This window comes from Nipponia nippon, unplaced genomic scaffold, assembly GCF_047370975.1.
Source record: "Nipponia nippon isolate SJK-2023a ecotype South Korea unplaced genomic scaffold, ASM4737097v1 scaffold_4, whole genome shotgun sequence".
Lineage (NCBI taxonomy): Eukaryota > Metazoa > Chordata > Aves > Pelecaniformes > Threskiornithidae > Nipponia > Nipponia nippon.
Genome location: NW_028262358.1, coordinates 111161492 through 111179834, shown reverse-complemented (window position 1 = coordinate 111179834; position 18343 = coordinate 111161492). Strand labels below are relative to the sequence as shown.

At 42.3% G+C, this 18343-nt stretch overlaps 1 protein-coding gene across 3 annotated transcripts in view; it reads right to left on the bottom strand.

Moving 5' to 3' along the window:
• The window catches only part of LPIN1 (lipin 1), a 50101-nt gene extending 37615 nt beyond the window's left edge, over window positions 1-12486 (bottom strand). For 2 of the 3 annotated variants that reach the window (XM_087775880.1, XM_087775881.1), the window contains exons 1-4: window positions 11336-11355; window positions 2956-3156; window positions 1706-1801; window positions 102-436 (exon numbers count right to left, since the gene is read on the bottom strand). In XM_087775880.1, coding sequence (XP_087632006.1) covers window positions 102-436; window positions 1706-1801; window positions 2956-3156; window positions 11336-11347 — 644 coding nt within the window. In that variant the 5' untranslated portion in view covers window positions 11348-11355. Of the gene's footprint in view, window positions 1-101; window positions 437-1705; window positions 1802-2955; window positions 3157-11335; window positions 11356-12332 lie in introns of those variants that run through there. The other variant, XM_087775883.1, reaches the window with a different exon arrangement.
• Between the last annotated feature and the right edge of the window lie 5857 nt (window positions 12487-18343).

Sequence of the window (18343 nt, the reverse complement as noted above, 5' to 3'; positions counted from 1 at the left end):
CATATGTGCTGACTTAGATAGAAATTACTGTTAGAAGGTATGGAATGGAACATTAACCCAGCATTAGGTTTCTATTATATATCTCAATTCCACTGTGATACCTTGAATTGTCCAATGGTTCTTTTTCCTCCTCTGAGCTAATCTCTATAGGAAACATGTCTTCATCTTCTGATGTGTCTCCATTGTCTTCTCTTTTTAAGCTGTCTATTTTATGGGTAGACTTCCTCCTCTTTTTCCTCCTTTTTTTCACAGAGCTACAGACTGGAGATGTTTCAGTAGAAGGCTGGGATCCATGGGCTTGGGGCGGTACTTGTGAGGATGCACTGGTGTCTAGGTTTCTTATCCTGTCTACGGAGTTCCTCTTCAGCTGAGCTTCCATTAAGGCAGTTCCCTCAGACAGAATGGGAGATGTGGAGAGATGGTAAGGAATTACCTCCTGAGAAAAAATGCAAACCATGCAACTTATTAGTTCCTCTGCCAGTCGTAAATCTGGTTCTAAAATCTATGCACAACTGCTAAAATCAAAGTAATTTATTCCCCAGAAAAGTAACTAAGATTAGACATCTGGGTGCTCAGTATGATCCTATAGCATATGGAAACTGTTCCATAGCTGCATCTCCTTAGACAAGCCAGGAACAATTCTCTTAACAAAGAGGATCCTCTGAGCGTCTAATATTGGCCAGGTTATGGCATGAGTCTCTATCCACCTGATGCTAGATACAGAGCAGGAACAAAATACTAGTTTATAACCTCAACATTTTGTAAAATCCAATTCTCCTTCACAGCTCAGATGACAGATAGTTGTCAGGTCAGTGGTTTATAACTAGGTCACACAAACATCCTGTTATTCAATCATATATATACATATCTCTAGACACTCATGGAAGTATTTCTAGCAATTTCCAGTCACCAAATAACTGTTACCACACAGAACATTTTAATTAGAGAATAAGAACATTAGAGATCAGAAGATTTAAATATAAAGATATAGAGATGGATACTGCTCTCATCCGAAACTAGTAATATCGTACTCAATAGAAGAATTTGAAAACTCATCCCACTCTGGACAGTGACAAAAATTATTGGGGATATCTGAATAGAAATGCCTGTAAAAAGCTCTTCTTATGTTACATTACGTGTGGACTATTCAAAACTAGTGTGACCATAACTTATATAGACTAGTATTTAATCACACAGCTCAACAGCAGGCATGCTCATTTAAATGTAATTCCACGTGACCAATAGTTGCAAGATCACGTCTGTGGCGAGTACCAGAATTACTGTGTGCACAGATGTTTACAGGGCATGTGCACTTTTACTAGCAGTCTGCTGAATGAACATGGACAAAGTAAAGGTTTCTACAAAAAACAGGTCCATGGACATATTAACCTCTCCTGTATACATCTTTGGAGCATGGGAACTGTGTACGTGTTATTTCTGTTCACACACTGGCATGCACATAAACTCTGATTTATTTTTTAGTTATGTGATTACCTTCTTTAGATTTTTTTCAATCTCAGCAACTCAAAAAAAAAAAAAAATGAACTGCATAGTATTAAATTTCCATAGCAGAAAATTGTCCAGAAACTTTCAGAACTATAAAATGGGTAAAGATACGTTTTTCAACAAAATTCCTAAACTCAAAACTGACTCTGAAGAGCAGGTACTGAATTTTTAACAAATTAAAATTAGTTTTCACTCTTACCTTATCATTATCCATCTCCTGCACAAAAAAGGCCTCTCCATTGTCTCCTAGTTTCATGTGCAAATCTACAGCCTCTCCATTAATTTCTATGTCAACCTGGAAGAAAATAAATATATTCTCAAATGAAAAGGAAGTTATTTTAGGTACACAGTTCCTGTTCAGCTATCCTACCACTGTCACTGGGCAAATGCTTCTCAGGGAATTGTAGGAAACCTTATAATAAACATAGAATAGTGAACTTCTCTGTTTCTCTCTCCACCCCTTCACAAGGCCATCAATTGTCAGAATGTTTTTCTAACTCATTCAGCTCATTGCCGTCTTGCTCCTCTACTCAGGAAGGTTTATAGCCATTACATAAAGTCCTGAATCTTTTAAAATGTAATTCTGAATGCTTCACTCACCACACAAATCTTTTTGCTCTTTTAATTCATAGCCTAATTTTTTGTTCTGTAAGAAGTACTTCCACATGCAAATTCTTAATATACTATCTTTCAAATTCATTAAACAGACTTCTCTTTACACCACGAGAAGCATAAATAAGAAAAATTGTCTATTTCTTCCACACATTTATCTCACCGCTATACAGCCCCAACTATTTCCATTTCTTCTCAAGAGGATCTTTCTCTTTGCCTATAACCATTCTTGCCACCAATTCCATTGTCACTGCTGGCTTTTTTTTTGGAAACTTGGACAAGCCTACATTTATGTTGTATTTCAGGACACAGTATGCTATCAGCACAGTAACATTTTCAACTTTTACCCATCCTAAATATTGGCATTCTTTTCTGGTTCATGTAAGAATTGAACAAAGTCCATGGTGACATTAGAATCTTTCTGTAGAACAATTATAGCTACATTAGAAACTAGACTATATGTAGTTACGAATTATTTCCTAAAACAATCTGTCGTGCATTACTCACTGGCAACTTCACATTGATATCATATTGCCAGGTCATTTAGATTTAGATTTCATAAAATCTATCATAAGCCCAAACAAGCACATTCAAAATTTTGCTCTATTGAAAATAAATGTTACGAATGTCATGGTTTGTTTTGTTTTTATTATAGTCAATAAGTTATGCTTTGAAATGCAAGAATCAGTAACAACCATTTTAATTGAATCTATTTGGGCACTTTGTAAAGAGTGCCTAAAGAAAACCTTGACTAGCATACCACAGAACATTCAGTTACTTTCATGTCATTAGAATTACCCCACAGACAGAACATCTCAAAATTGTCAATTTTCTTACCACTTTCTCCCTAGAACGTAGGACTCCCATTTTCCCAAAGCGTACATGGAAAGGAGAACACTGAAGATTTCCATCTGGCTGCCGTACAACAATTATATCTATACATCCTGACAATGTGGCTGGGTTTAGTCCCTTATAGAGCTCTTTCACAGTTACAAACACTTGCCCTGCTAGCTGTCCGACGTAATTCATGGTTTGGACCTGAAAGGCAAAAGATAGAACAAATAAGATTTTGATCCGTGCTTTATATTTTAGAGATGTTTGAGAGACCGGGATTCCAGCAGTGGGGTATTCTCCTGTTTCACAAATTTAACTTCACATAGAATCAGGATTTCCCACCTAATTTATTTACAGCTGACACACGTTTGTAGAGAGCTATTAAAAGACAAAAGCAAAAGAGACCTTGTAAGTCAGAGAATTGTAAGCACGTTCAAAAGTTGGTAAAATCAGTTGCATTCAAAACCACTGTCAGACTTTTAGACTCTGAAGCTCAGAACTGTCTCCAATTATCTCTGAAGAGAAAAGCATTACTCCCAAAATAACATCTCTTCTTATCGTTTATTGTGCCCTCAACACTAAATGTACTTTTCTCATGTATTTGTACAGGCTTTTAAGGGCAGGGCAAGTGAATGGTTTTAAGCAGATCTAATTTTCCACTACACCGAGGTCAAAGATTATTTTCCCACTTTACAGGGATTTCTCACATTAAAAGATTATTATAATGGATACGCACAATAGATATGCATTAAGGTTTGACAAGCAACCTTCAATCCAGAGCATCTGAACTTCAGCGTGCTTCCTAATGCAACTTTACCATTCTTGTTTTAAAACAGCCTTTTAGTATCAGCAGGCTTATTAAAAATTAGACATGTGTTGATGGTTGAAGTGTTTGGCTTGATTTCCCCTGATCCTGGATTTATTTAGTACTTCGCATTTAGTTTCCTGCTTCTATTCTGTTAATGCACATTCTGTTTATGCTCCACTAATACACTTAGTCCCTTAGATGGCATGCATACATAGACATACTCAAAAATTCAGAAAGTCTTTTAAGGGCTCTCAAAGCATGAATGAATTTAAGTAGATTTCCTGAACAGTAGAGATTTTAAGGACTGCCAACGTCTATTGTTTTCATTATTTTTCCAACACCTCACAGATTCTAAGATTCTGATTTCAGGAAAGTCTTTGTGCACTCAATACAAAGCATATGCATCATGTACAAGTTCTTTGCTAGGGTGGACCACATCACCTGGACATCAATAAAAGAGACATTTGCAGGGTAGGCAACGGTAAAACTCCCATTGATGGTGATGAGACCAGAACTGAGCTCAGAGTCTGAGAGACAGTCACTGCACTGAGCTGCGCGGCATGTGTGAACCAGCATCATCTGCTACAATAGAGACTCCCTTTCAGCTGTGTTCTTTCATAAGCAACAAAAAGATGCAAGTGTGAAAGGCTGTAAAAATAGCTCCAATTTTTAACTCTGATTTATACTTCAAAACAAAAAACTATTAAAAGAATACAGTGACAGCATTACTGTAAAAAAGTGGAAAGTTAGGAAATGCTATAATTAAGGCTGGTCTCTTCATGCATGGCTGTTTTAATTAATTAATGATCACCAGTGGTTTTTTTCTGAAAGTCCCTCCACATAGGATGGACTGAAGCTTTGCTTTCTTCTCTGTTTCTACTGCAATACACAGGTATCAGGACACAGACCATGCTCTGAAGGAAGAATTGTTTATGTTCTTTTGGGCTTTATTGCCCCCCTAGATTGCCCCTGAAAAGCAATGATGCTCTCCCCATCTGACAGCTGGGGAGCTGAGTCACAAAAAGATTAAGATTAAAACTGGGCACTAACTTTGGAAACCAAACAGACTTTTTTGAAGCATTTAGTGTACGAGATGTTAACTAATGAAAGAACAAGCCCTAGATACTGTTTGGAGAAGCATTTCTGCACAGCCCTTAATTCAGCCATCTAGAAAGTGCCACCTACTGAAAAGTCAACACGTGAAAACTTCATGGCGGAAAGAGCAATTATATTCAGTTCTCCAGCATTCAACTGGTATTAGCATTTCTAGGCTCCTATTATACATTAGAAACATCCCTTCCTGAGCGCAAATCTAGTGGTAAACTGTTTCATAGGGAACAGCACTTGAACTCATGCCGCACCCTATGCTGTGCCACAGAACAACAGGTTGGAACAGACCTCCAGAGGTCACCTGGTCCAAAAGTCTGCCCAAAGGAGGGCCAACTTGGACCAGGTTGCCCACGACCCTGGTCCTGTTGAGTTCTCAGTGTCTTCACAGGGATGGAGATTTCTTAGCCTCCCTGGGCTCCTGTTCCCATGTTTGACTGTCAGCACAGCAAAAATTTTCTTCTCAATATATAATCAGAATTTCCCTTGTTGCAACTTGTGGCCGTTACCTCTTGTCCTATCACTGTGCATCTCTAAGATTGTGGCGCTGTCTCAACCATAGCCCCCAACAGGTAACTGAATACCCTGAAAACCAAACAAAACTAGCTCTCCCAGCCTCTCCTTTTAAGCAATAAGCTCTTAGCTCCCTTATCATCTTCATCGGAGCTCTTCAAAAAAATGGCACATGGGCGCAGACCTAAGTTCAGAAGTGAGCCTCCAGGGTGACACATGTAAGCAAACTTTTAAAATTATCCCTTTGCTTTGGAAAAATACTTCAGTTTCTGTTGTGTTTTTTCTAACCTAAAGTTCCAAAAGAAATGTGTGCTAAGATTAAATTTAAAGATGGTTACAATTAGACTCAAAATTACATGGTGCAGTTCACCCCAGTTAATGCTTGGTCTGCTTAAGCAACAAAATTTCTAGGTGCAAAACAGCCACAACTTCCTTGGTGGGGAAGGAGTTGCTGGGACAGTACATACACCCACTGTCCAGGAGAGTTATGGGCAAACAATCCAAACATGAGGACTCACACATCCTCTTAACAAGTTATACCAGCAGGTCTCCTAAACTCCTAAACAGCGAATTTTGCAACTATTCTTGTTCACAACAAATCTTAGCTGCACTCCCTGCCCTGTCTTAGGACACAGAGATTATTTTTATACTCATGAATTAAAAAATTTGGACACCATCCTCAAGCTCTGAGGCCAACTGGCACAGCACAGCTTGCTTCCGTGCAGTGAAAATCTCTTCTCCTTTAAAAAGAAAGTGCCACATCCAAACTGTCAGCTGGTGATGGACACTCCTTGCAAGCTGCGCTGAGCCTGGCCTGTGCAACAAAATCACTGCAGAATTAAAAGACAGACTGGCAGGCTAATCACATAAACCCCATTTCCTCAGGAAACCAGACAAAAATGGGTTTATATTTCAAATGTAGGGAACAAAAGATGCTGTAGTTAAAATGGGAGAGAGTTCAGAAATTGGACTCTGATGGATGTAGGCCCTTTATCCTAACTTTTAGACATGCCAAGCAAAGCTGAGATTGTTTGGAGTCAGAGGTTTATAAGTTTACACTCTGAACCTAAAGTCAGTCCATACTATGTCGGTACTCCAGGAAACCAACATTCCTCAAACCCCAGAGAGACTGCATGTGGTTTTGGAGCAACATTTTACTCTGGCCACTCCAAGAAGTCTTTCACTTACTAACCGGACAGCAGCAACTTCAGCAGTAAACATGAGTTTACATCATGGGTTAAACCCCCAGTGCCTGCCTGTTAATTATACTGAAATTAGCAAAACTCTTGTTCTCATACCATGCTAGTGGACATCGCATAGAATATTTTTTGCTGCTGGGAAAATTGACAATCCTTTTGATCTAAGCTTACAGCAAGTGAGAACAGTCTGTACTGCTTCTGTCAGGGTTTTCAAATGGCTTGAGTTTTGTTCTTTGCCAGGAGACACTCCACAGCCTTATATTATGCATCTATTATGAAATTAAGAGTATTTTCTAGCATCATTTTTAATGTCAATTTAACTAGCATCACCTGCCAGGAGGTCAGAAAATTTCCAACTCTTGATTGTTAAAGAGAGCAGTCATTTTTCAGAATTTATCATCTCATGGAAAAATAAGTGAAAAATAAATAGCTAGGTGTTACCTTATTACTTAACTGACTTATTAACTTAGCAAAGATTGACCTAACAAAGCTCATTCTTTAAAAGTCCCGCTCTACTGGATGCCACAGTAAGATCAAATGCACTGTCATCTAGATAATCTGCTTCTTTCATACAGGTACACCAGACTATGTCCTAATTCCACTGGAAAGGCTGGTAACTCTACCCTTTGTGGCCCATTTTTTACAGCCTACCTCTTCCCCACATTATTTCATCTTTCTTTACCATCTTTTATAAAATAAAACACTGAAAGATATAGGAATAAAGGCCTCTTTTCCTTTTGCAAGACTCAGTGTCTCCTCAGGTTCCACAACACAATGAATAACAGGTTAGATATCCGCACACATCCAAATTACTTAGGGATACAAGTGCTATTCAACATGCTCTAAAGACGGACAGTTTTTGAAAAAACAAAACAAAACAAAACACCACCATGATTTAGGTAGCATGCTGCAAGGGTAATTAAAAACTGGAACACGCTTCCTTTGGAAGATATGAAATCTCCAGTACAGAAAATTTTGAGAAGCAGGACAAACATCTGTTGGGACTGGTTTAGGAATGGGCAATTGTAATCTTTGGGACAGAAATTGTCACTGTATCTGTGTCCAAAGCAGTAAACCAAACCATATCACATCACAGACCCAACCATTACAATTGGCCATCTATACTGAATCTATTTAAATAACAAAATCTGCTTCTGGTACATTTTAGGCACAGGCCAATAAGCACTCTCCCAACAATTCCCAGGCACAGCTAACGAGATAAGAGAGACTGGGGACTACTCCCACAGCCAGTTTAGAAGGAGTCACCTTCTTTTAAAGGCTAAGTGAGCTTTGTAGAATAGATGTGAACAGATGGTGCTAGCTGGTCTGGCCACCAAGAATGGACTTCAGCCCCATTTCATTCACTAGCGGGGATGCAACATTTAGTTCCCTTTCAGCCCCTTTTCTCGGGTTCTACAGTTATGACTGTGCACTGGATTTGTAGGCCATAAGAGGAAGATTTGCAGCACTGGCAAACATAACACAAACCAAATGCTTAGCACAAAGAAAAACAACACATACAAACTCATCTTTCGGTTACACTTTTAATACCTGATGTCATGATGAGACCCTGTTCCACAACTGAAGTGATGAGCATAAGCACAAAACAAATCGACTTTCCTAAGAACTTCTCCATACAACTTGCAAAATGGTGAAAGGGAGCCAAAAATTGATGGGCCAGTGTTCAGTTAAAATAAACCACTGCAGCTTTGCTGCTGACACTGAAACTATGACAAGTTTACAAACCTGATCCATCTGGTCCCCTTATCTGCTCTTGGCTTCTGTTTTGAATCAGAATTATTTGGGAATCAGACTGTGCCCCCTTCAAGAGAATTAGTCTTCATTTACAAAAAAGTAAATTACAATATTTCAAAGACTCCTAGGTAAGTACTTACTGCCACTCTTTTCTTATGTATCAAACATTTAATTTCTTGACTCTGAAGCAACTCCGTTTTGTTTGCAGTATTGAACACCAACTCCCTCTACAGCAATTAATGGAATTTTACTATTGACATATTCTTTACCATGAAAAACAGTATCAGAGATTACATTCCAAAAAAGACTTATGATAAAAATGTAGGGGAGAGAAGGAAATATTTCAAATGAAGATTCCCTAGATGGATTTTTTTTAAAATTAAGCTTAGCCCTTCATGTCTGTACCACAACCGTAGTAATGATGACTTCTTAACTACAAAAGCTCGTAATAACTATTATTCTATTATTCTTCAAAGAGGTACTTCTGTTTATTAGTAAATGGTCAACACATTGTAAAGTCACTAATGCTGTGTGACCATCACATTCAATCCTCTTAATATTTTAACTCATTTCAGGTTGGAAACTGAAAATCATTAAGAACTTTCAAAAGCCTTTTTCTTAACTATTTGTTAGCTCCTACATCCATCCAAGCCAAGGTCACTGTCATGAATTCCCACCTCACTTTTTTGAGTAAATTCCCAGCCAGAACCCCAAAGTTGTGCATTTCTCAGAGCAAAATGAGAGCCTGGATTTACTTTCTCTAGAGGAGCAGTGAAGGCACTGCACAGGACTTTAGGAGACCACAGTTTAGGTCCCTACTTTCCTACAAGATTCCCACACAGTCTTGAGCAAGTGACTAAGGCTTAGATCTTAGAGGGTGTTTAACTCCCACTGGTTTCAAGCAGGGTCTATCACTGTGGCTACATCTCAACTGCAGCATGCCAAGCTCATCAGAGTGAGACATAGACAAACACTCTCCTTGCACACTTTTTTCCTGGGAAAGGAAACCTGGACACAGGGCCTGAAAGGGAGCCATAAGCAGCCATGACCCTCCTTTGGACCAGTTGAGGGAGTACTCCAGAGCGCTCTGCTGAGCAGCATGATTCTGGTTGTTCTGTAAATAGGAGGGCAAACTCTGCCCAAACCTGACTACGTGCACATTTTTTCCAGACTTCCCCATAGTCACAGCGGCATGGGACAGACCACATTCCTGACAATACATCTGGTCCATCAGGAGACAGGTGCAATTCACTTGTACGTCCCAAATCAGAAAGCAACATGCAGCATGTGACTGGCTCTGCACCAGAGTAAGAGCATTTCGCTTCCTGACAGCCAAATCTCCAGAAATATTTTAGGGTTGGGATTATTCTGGGCTTAATTCTATTAGGAACTATTTGACTGCTATTCCACGCTAGCCAAGGCTAGTGCCAAAAACTGTGACTTCTTATAATGGCCAGAGAGTCAAATGGATCAAATGTCAAGCTTATCTCCCAAGCTGCCAGCCCCTCCCAGAACCCACTCACTCACACTCACTCACAGATATGGACTTGGACTATGAGATGACTATTCACTTGGTTCTGGTATTGCACTGTCTTTCAAATAGCTGAAACATTACTTGGTCCAATACTTCACAAAGTCCCCGTAAAGGACAGAATATCTTCTTGAGAGCAGCTGAAATCAAAAATTCAAATTGAAGACTCCAAACTTGCCTGTAATGAAACCTCATGTTCAAACGAAGGAAGGACTGGCCTATAGTCCCACAGTCCAGCTATCGGACTGGCACTCAGGAGTCCAAGAGAATTATTTCATGGCCAGTTGAAGCATACAACCATGGTCCCCACACCAACCTCCCAACCATACACCCCCAACTCTCCCAAATCTTGCCCGTGTGTCAGCACTGAAAACTAACACCACTAAAGCCATGCAAAAATAATTTCCAGCTGGATCAATGGGGTGATCTGACTCACTGCATACCCATACAATTGGTAGTGTCAACTAAAGAGAGAAGCTGAGAAAGAGTCAGTGGTGGGTAGTACCAGGGACACCTCTTTTGGCATTTCAGGCAATCCTGAAATCTTATGTCAAGACTTGTCTCCTTCTTTCCCAGAGACCTCCTGGGAGACCTTCCACATTTCCCTTGATCTCTCCATGCTGCAGCCTCCCAACTGCACAGTGCTTCCCTCCTCATGGAGACACTTTGACGGAATGTACAAAAGGGCTGATACCCATTTGGATTGACGTTGCATAAACAGGATCAAACTTTACAACAAATCAAACAGTACAAACTGATGTCTGAAACCAAGAACTTTTGAAATAATTGGAGAATATACGGTAGATCATGTACTGTGCTGCCCTGTGCTACTATTCTGGTATCAGAGGAGGAACATAAATCAGAGTGGAAAGCACAGCAGCAGCTCTACTCTGTGCCGATACCTCACGTGACTTGGCGTCCTTTCTTTCAGGGGGACTGGAAAATACATTCGTTTGTTAGGCTAGAACTTTACATTTTGCGCATTTTCAGAGTTTAAAGTAAGGTCTTACTGTATTTCAACTGTTTTTGACGATTGCTGAGTGTATGTGTGTTCATAGATAAACGACTAAGACTTGCCCAACTCCCTTACAAACAGACCACGCTGAGTCAGGTAAATCAGTCTACATTCCACATTAGTGAAATGGAGCTATCAGAAAAGCAGAAAGTATCTAAAACCATTAGAAGCTATTTTCATGGCTTTATGCCTAAAATCATAACATAATTACGTTGAGTCTTTCCCATCTTATCTCCTTCACTGTCTCCCCACTTTTTCTCCAGTTCTCTTCATGGAATTAGGCTCATTTTATTGTAATAAGAGTATATCCATCTGACTTCTAACTGGGTACACTGATGACAGCAAAACCTTATCTGTGTACACTAAACATTTGCTGGTATTTGTTTGCTAAGACAGCAGAGGCACAGACAAAGCCACCCAGAAAATAAAATAAACAAACCACTCCAAATACACACCCTCCAGACCATGAACCAAATCAGAAGTCAACAGATCTATCGAGGTCGATGACTTTACATGTGAAAGGAAAAACGATCTGCTAGTCAGTCTGCAACATCAGTGCTGACATCCTGTTATTAGTACAGGCCTCTACACAATTCCTCTTTTTGACAGAGATAACAAAAATATTGCACAGTTTTGTCTCCTCCCCACAAGATCCATTCTCTTTTACCTTCTCTTCTTGAAGGTAGAGGAGATACAGTGATCAACAGAAAAACTAATAGCTGTTCTAGAGGGAAAAAACCAAATATCACGTAAAAGAAACCCAAAATATCTTAAAGTTTAGCTTTATACGCAGTAATTGCACTACTGCCAGCCAGGCTTTGCTATGCCATTAAACCCCTCTGGCCTGTTACTGCTTTCATTATTCCATCTGAGGGAAAATATTAGCAAAGCAGAGGTACTAATGCAGCAATTTGCATCAGCAGTTACCAGCCAAGGGGAGGCAAAAGACCATCTCTAACGTAAAAGGAGAAGTAGCGCACAGAGGGGCACTGGGCTTCACAGGCTCACGCAGCGCGGCGGGAGCAGGGACCCCCGGCCGACGCCTCCCCGCAGCCGCCCAGCGCCGGCTGCCCCCCTCGGAAGATAAACCAGGGGAGCACCGCACGTCCCCTTTCCCTCCAGCCCCCTGCACAAAGCCCTGCCAAGCCCAGATGAGCCCCACAGCTCCGCCGCTTGCTGTCACCCCCAACAGCCAGACTCCTCGGCAAGGAAGAAGCAGGTGCCGCGGCAGCCGCCCGGAGCCCCGCCAGGACCGGCGGGATGCCCAGGCCGGAGGGACCCGCTGCCTCCAGCGGCTGCAACGCTCGGCAGGGCAAGCCTGGCCTTCCCCGCCCAGCTCAGCTCAGCTCAGCTCAGCTCAGCTCAGCTCAGCTCAGCTCAGCTCAGCTCAGCGCCGGGGCTCCCCTTCCCCCTCCTCCCCGCGCAGCGGCCGCCCCAAGCCCCGGCACCCACCTCTGCCGGCCGCCGCCTCCGCTCGCCTTCGCCGCCGCCGCTGCCTTTGTGCGCGCCGCCCGCCGCGGCCGCGGGTCCCGCCCCGGAGGGAGGGACTGCAGCGCCCGGGGAAGTCACGGCGGGCGGGCAGGGCGCCCCGGGCCGGCGCTGGAGCTGGAGCTGTCCCTGCCTGACCCCCCTCCCGCCGGGCGCCGGAGCTGCGGGGCCGGCGGCCGGGTGGTGGCGTGACGGCGGCCGGGCCGGGCCGGGCCGCGGGGCGGAGCGGAGCGGCGCGGCGGTTGGGCCCAGCGGGGCGGCGGCGCTGAAGCTGCGCGGGCGGCGGCGCGCTGAGGCGATCCCGCGGCCGGGGCCGGCGGCCGCCGTCCCGCTCGTCTCCGCGGGGCCGCGGCGCCTCGCGTGGGTCCCCCCCGGAGGCCGGAGGGGGCAATTTCACCTGCCGCCGCTGTGCCTTGGCCGGCGGGGAGCTTCGGCAGCTCGGGGTGGTGTTCGTGTTGGTTTACGTACTGCATTCCTTCAAGCTCGAAATGATAGTCACAGAAATACCTGTTTTTACCAGCTCATTTCAGTCGATGTCAAAAATGTTGAACAGAGAAGGCATCTTTATTCAGGTTTGGAGGTGGGAAAACCAGAGAGCGGAAAAGGGAATCGTTCAGCCCAGACTGGTGGGCAGGTCCTTGAGAGGCACCGATTGAAGTGGGGTTTCCAGTGCGCAACGCTCAGGCCGTAGGAAGCGCTTCTCCCGGTATCGCATGCTTTATCGCTGTCAATAAATGCAGTGAAATAAAGGATTTCCACCAGATAGTGGTTCCCTTCCATGAAAATCATATTATAACCTCCTTTTACACTGAGTGCCTTACACAACTAAATAGGGAAGTGGATGTCTGTGATAAAAATTAACTGATCGAGGCATCTCCTGCCTCTTTCAAGCCTTGTTTACAGAAGGCAGAAGAGGGCAGTGCTAAGTGCAAAACAGATGAGCAGGAAACAGAGTAACGCGAAAAAAAAAAAAAAGAGGACAAAGAACATACACAAAAATAGGATCAAAGTTCATTAGCTGAAGAAGAGCCTGCTAATTGTAGGCTTGAAAACAAGTTTTTTAGAGCTGGATTTTGTGCATCTACATGTTCTATTTTTCACGATGAGGGCGGTGAAACACTGGCACAGGTTGCCCAGAGAGGTGGTAGATGCCCCATCCCTGGAAACATTCAAGGCCAGGCTGGACGGGGCTCTGAGCAACCTGATCTAGTGGAAGATGTCCCTGCTCATTGCAGGGGGGATGGACTAGGTGACCTTTAAAGGTCCCTTCCATCCCAAAGCATTCTATGATTCTATGATTCTAGTCCCCAAAATGCACACGCAGCTGAAGCCTGGGAAGAGTTCCTTGTCGAGTAATTAGCGCTTAAGCCTTCCATTTTCTGTTAACTTTCCAGTTATCCTGTAAAACAATCTCAGTGCAATCTGCTCTAGGTCATCACCCGATTGTAATCCTTCCAACTGTTCTTCTCCAGCACGTTTTCCTCCTATAGTTCTGCTAACTCTGTCTCCACGTCGGCCAGTCTTTGTACCACACATGACGAGACAGAACTGCTGGGTGACGGGGCCTGGTCCACGCTCACAGACTCGAGTCCCTGCTTCTTGTTCTCCTCCATTCCCAGTTACACAGGTACACTAATGAGTTCACCTTGGTTTTAGAACAAAAAGTCAGTGAAGACAGTTTCTGCCCAGGCACAACAAAGAAGGGTGTTTACTTAATCCCAAAGAAAAGCAATATGCAACTGAGCCCAGAAATACCTGCAGTTTCGTTTCCCAGGCATATTGTATCTAATCCCTTGTCAGTGGGCAGTCAGTCGTTCTGGGCAATGAGACGTGCTGGTAAATAATCCCATCCCTGATGTAAACAGAATAAGCTGTGTCTGTGCCAGCTGTGGATCCTGACCAGTGCTCTGCCCACCACATTCGTGTGGAATGCGATCCCGTATTTTATTCCCTCCGAGGGGGTGGTATCCTCTATGCTCTAACATATTGTGCCACTATGGTCTTTCACTACTATACCAAAATAAAAACATGATTGTAACACACTGAATCAAAACCACTGTCTTTCCACAGCCTCAACAACACCCCCCCTTCTCTGCTTCTTTCAGAAATCCAGAAGCTAGAGCCTCAGCTTTGGAAGTACTGTATTGTGTTTAGTTATTTATCATGTCCAACCATCTGCTGCTTGACATAAAATAACCCACAGAATAATGCTCTACATTTTTCATGGTTCCATGTGCGAGGTCATGTTTTCTCTTCCTACGGAGCAGTGTAAATATAGCCGTGAGACAGACAAGATGCTGTGGAAGGTGCCAAATGCTTGCACAGCACCAGTAAGCTTCCGTTAACAGCAGGGCACCATCTTCATCCTTCTGTGCTTTTTGACTCTGTTCTTACTGCTGGTGTGACCGTGGTGCAGAGCGGTGTTCCTCAGGTTACTTCTCTGGAACAACCTCTCCCAACTGATTTTGAAATTCTTACTTGTCTTGTGCCGCACTGCAGCTCATAACTATTCTCATCAGTTACATCTATATAGAGGACCAAGCACCAGTACATAATCTTCCATCCCATCCAAGCCTTCGCATGGTCATGGCTGTGATTTTGGCTCAGCCTAATGCAGAGTTTGGAGGACAGTATGGTCAGGGATGGTTCCTAAAACATAATCTGGAGTTACCCACAAAACTAGATGGCTGAGGGAGTACAGTCAGGAGGCATGCTCTGCCCTTGTGGGTGAACAGTCCCTGGCAGTGTCATTTCCAAAACGCACTCGGGAATGGTGGAGTTCTGAACTATTACCGTTTTCTTCCTGTAACATTTCCCCCTTGACAGGTTTCTTTCTGGAGGCATTGTGTTGGGCAACAAAAGTTTGTGTCCCAAGGTTTGAATTAAACATGTCCACAAACTTTTGAAGGACCTGCTCATGAAAGTTTTTCTTTCCACTCCTTTGCTGGTCTGTTTTTATCTGTCTGTTATTACCTAACTCTTGATTCCTGTCCCAAAGAGCTTATAGTTTACATATTCACTCTGTGTTTGTACAGGTCTGGCACAGTGGAGTTCTAGCCTATGATCTGGGCTCATAGTTACTGTGAAAATACAAGTAAGGAGAAAGTTGAGCTGTATAGTCTTCTGTAAATTAATAAAACTGGGTTAAAAAAAAAGTCTACAAGCATAGAAGAGTTTAATACAACTCAAGAACAGATTCCTAGAAAGCATTACATAAGTTCATGCAGGGGGAAATAAAAAGGCCTTCAGTTCTAGCTTGGGACACTAGATTGTCCTGGCAGGTATGTTGCCAGACCAAAATGTTAATTATTTAATGCATTATCAGTAATGTCTGGCATTTCCCCAACTAAAACTGGAGTTCATGTCCAGGCACATAGTATCTGGGTTATGAATGACTGTGATTGATTGTTAATGCGTGCACACTGTGCATGTAAAAATGATTCAGTAAATAGAAAACTTGAGCTTTTAGCTTTTAATGTATAATGAACTCATAAGCAAAGATGGCTCTGGAGTCTGGTGCTGGCATTCTCTGTATTAGTATTAAACTCGGAGTAGCTCAGGCAATATAAATCAAGAGTTGATCTAGTTTTTTTTCCAGTGTAAACATGAGAAGGTAGTTGGACTCTGATTCTGTAATTACCTAATTAAATGTTCCACCATCTTAACAAAGAAATAGTTCTCCTAACATAAGTAGATATTTTCATACAGTACCTACAGTTACCTGTGATAATCTACTGAATTCTCTGTCTGGTTCACGTTATCTTTTCCCTTTCTTTTTCTTTTCCCTTCAAGTCCCATTATCCAGTACTTCATTTTGTCCTTCATTTGAAGGCACAGTAGTGCTGGTTATTGTAGTGTGTAAATCCTGGCATTTAATGTGCCTCTTAGTGCTTGATTTATTTGAGAACTTTTTTTTTTTTTTAAGTGTAAGTAGATGTTATTTAGTTGCAGAGATTTCTAAAACATTTGGCCCCCTTGACTTTAACTTGTTGCCAGTTTTGTCTGGCCTGCTGGTTTTGCTTGTCCCTATTCCTGGGATCAACTGTTCCCGCTGTTTCAGTATCCGGTGCTTGAAGATCTGAGTAGTAAACAACTTACTTTGAAAAGAGAAAGACTGCCATCCTTGTCCAACATGAAGCCATACAGGACAGACTTTATTCCATATGAAACCATCTTGCTTTTGGCAGTGTGTTCTATCTGTCACATTTCAGCAGACGTTTCTGGCCTGCACCAGCCATCAGGTTTGCCCTGCCTGAGCTCCTTGCGCTGTGCCAGCTTTGGCTTTTGGATTTTGTTTTCCATATGGTCACAGTTCCCGAGTATTGTAATTGTCTGCTGTCAGACGCACGTGCTAGCCAATACATTCTGACATCATTTCTTATCTTCCTTCTTTGGCCTCATTGTTAAGAGGTGAAATGATGACATCATCCTCAGGAGGACTGTGATGTCATCAGAAGTACTATAAAGTTTAAGTCATCAATGATGCAGGGGAGTGACAGGCAAAAAGGGAAACTGAGAGGATTATTTTGTCAAATGATCAAATGTGGGACTGTAATTTTCCTGGAACTGTTGCAGCTGGAATTAGAGGCAGGGCAGGAGGCACTGATCATGTCCCAAAATGCTCGTCTGTAACAATAACACGCTTATCAGCTCTCGTGCCGTCAGGGCTTGCATTGCATAACCAAACTTGATTGTGAACCAAGTGCTTTCAGACTTAGTTTTGTGACAGCTACACTGTTCCCCCCACCCCCGCACTGAAAATATAGTCCCCAAAAGGGGATCTGTAGCCAATGAACTACCAGACAAGCTTTTTTCTCCTTCTCAGAATATAACAAGTCTTGATGGTGAAAGTTCTCAAAAGAGCCTTTCTTTTTCCTCTAGATCCACATCCAGCCTTGCAAAACCATGAAAACCTCAATGCTTCCTTTATATCCTAGGAGCTCTTTCCACAGTCAAAACTTAGTTCTCTGCTACAAAATACTTGGCTACTGAGAAACAGAGGCATCTATTGACTCCTATAATCCAAACATGGCCAAAGCAAAAGAGTGTAGGAATATTTAAATTAAGAACAAGAGAAGCTAAATATATCAACCCTTCTGGAGGTCCACTTGTACCAGTCCAATCTCATCAGAAAGCAATTTAGCTCCAAATCTGCAAATAACCAAGCTTGAGCTCTCTAAATACTACCTTAGAAAGCTTAGAAAATCTTGAGCCCTGATAAAGTAAAGCAGTCACAGCGTATGAGATTAAGGATATAACAGTGACGTCATCAACGTGTTCTTTCTTCAGCCAAGGCCCGGAATTCCTGCATAGGCATGTTCAAACACAGACTTGTACTCTGCTCAGGCAAAATACATGCTGATGTTTAAGTGCACACACATACAAGAAATGAGAGATCATACACAACTCCGTGGAAAACCCCTCCGTCCTCTTTTGGACTGAAACATTTTCCAGCCCAGAAGCTAGCTTTTCATCAGTCCACTAAATCTATGCATACTAGCAAAGCTTTTGACCAGAATACTGTTTTCAAAGCACAACAAATCAAAAGCAAGATCATCAGTATTATTTGTTTAGAACAAAATAGTACAAAACAAGCTTTGAGAACTTCAAAGCTGCTCTACTTCCCAGGGTATAATCTTTTCTTTAGTATTCCTGAAACTTTTGCGAAATAAAATAGCAATCTTAATCCTGAAGAGGAAAAGATATTTGGAAACCAGCTCCTTCTGTTGAGAAAATTGTTGCTTTCTTCTCAGCCTCGTGTCTGCAACTTCCACATCAGACTGCCTACCAGTATTGAATTATCCTCGCAAACAGGTTCTGAAAGTTATTGCCTAGGGGTTGTAAAGTACCACATCTTGATTAGTTCTCTGTCTTGTTACCTCCTTACTATGCAAACTAGTCCTTCTTTCCTGCAGCTAGCAAAGATGTAACAGCTATAGCCAACTTAAGATAATAGGAAGATAAAGAGGTATTTT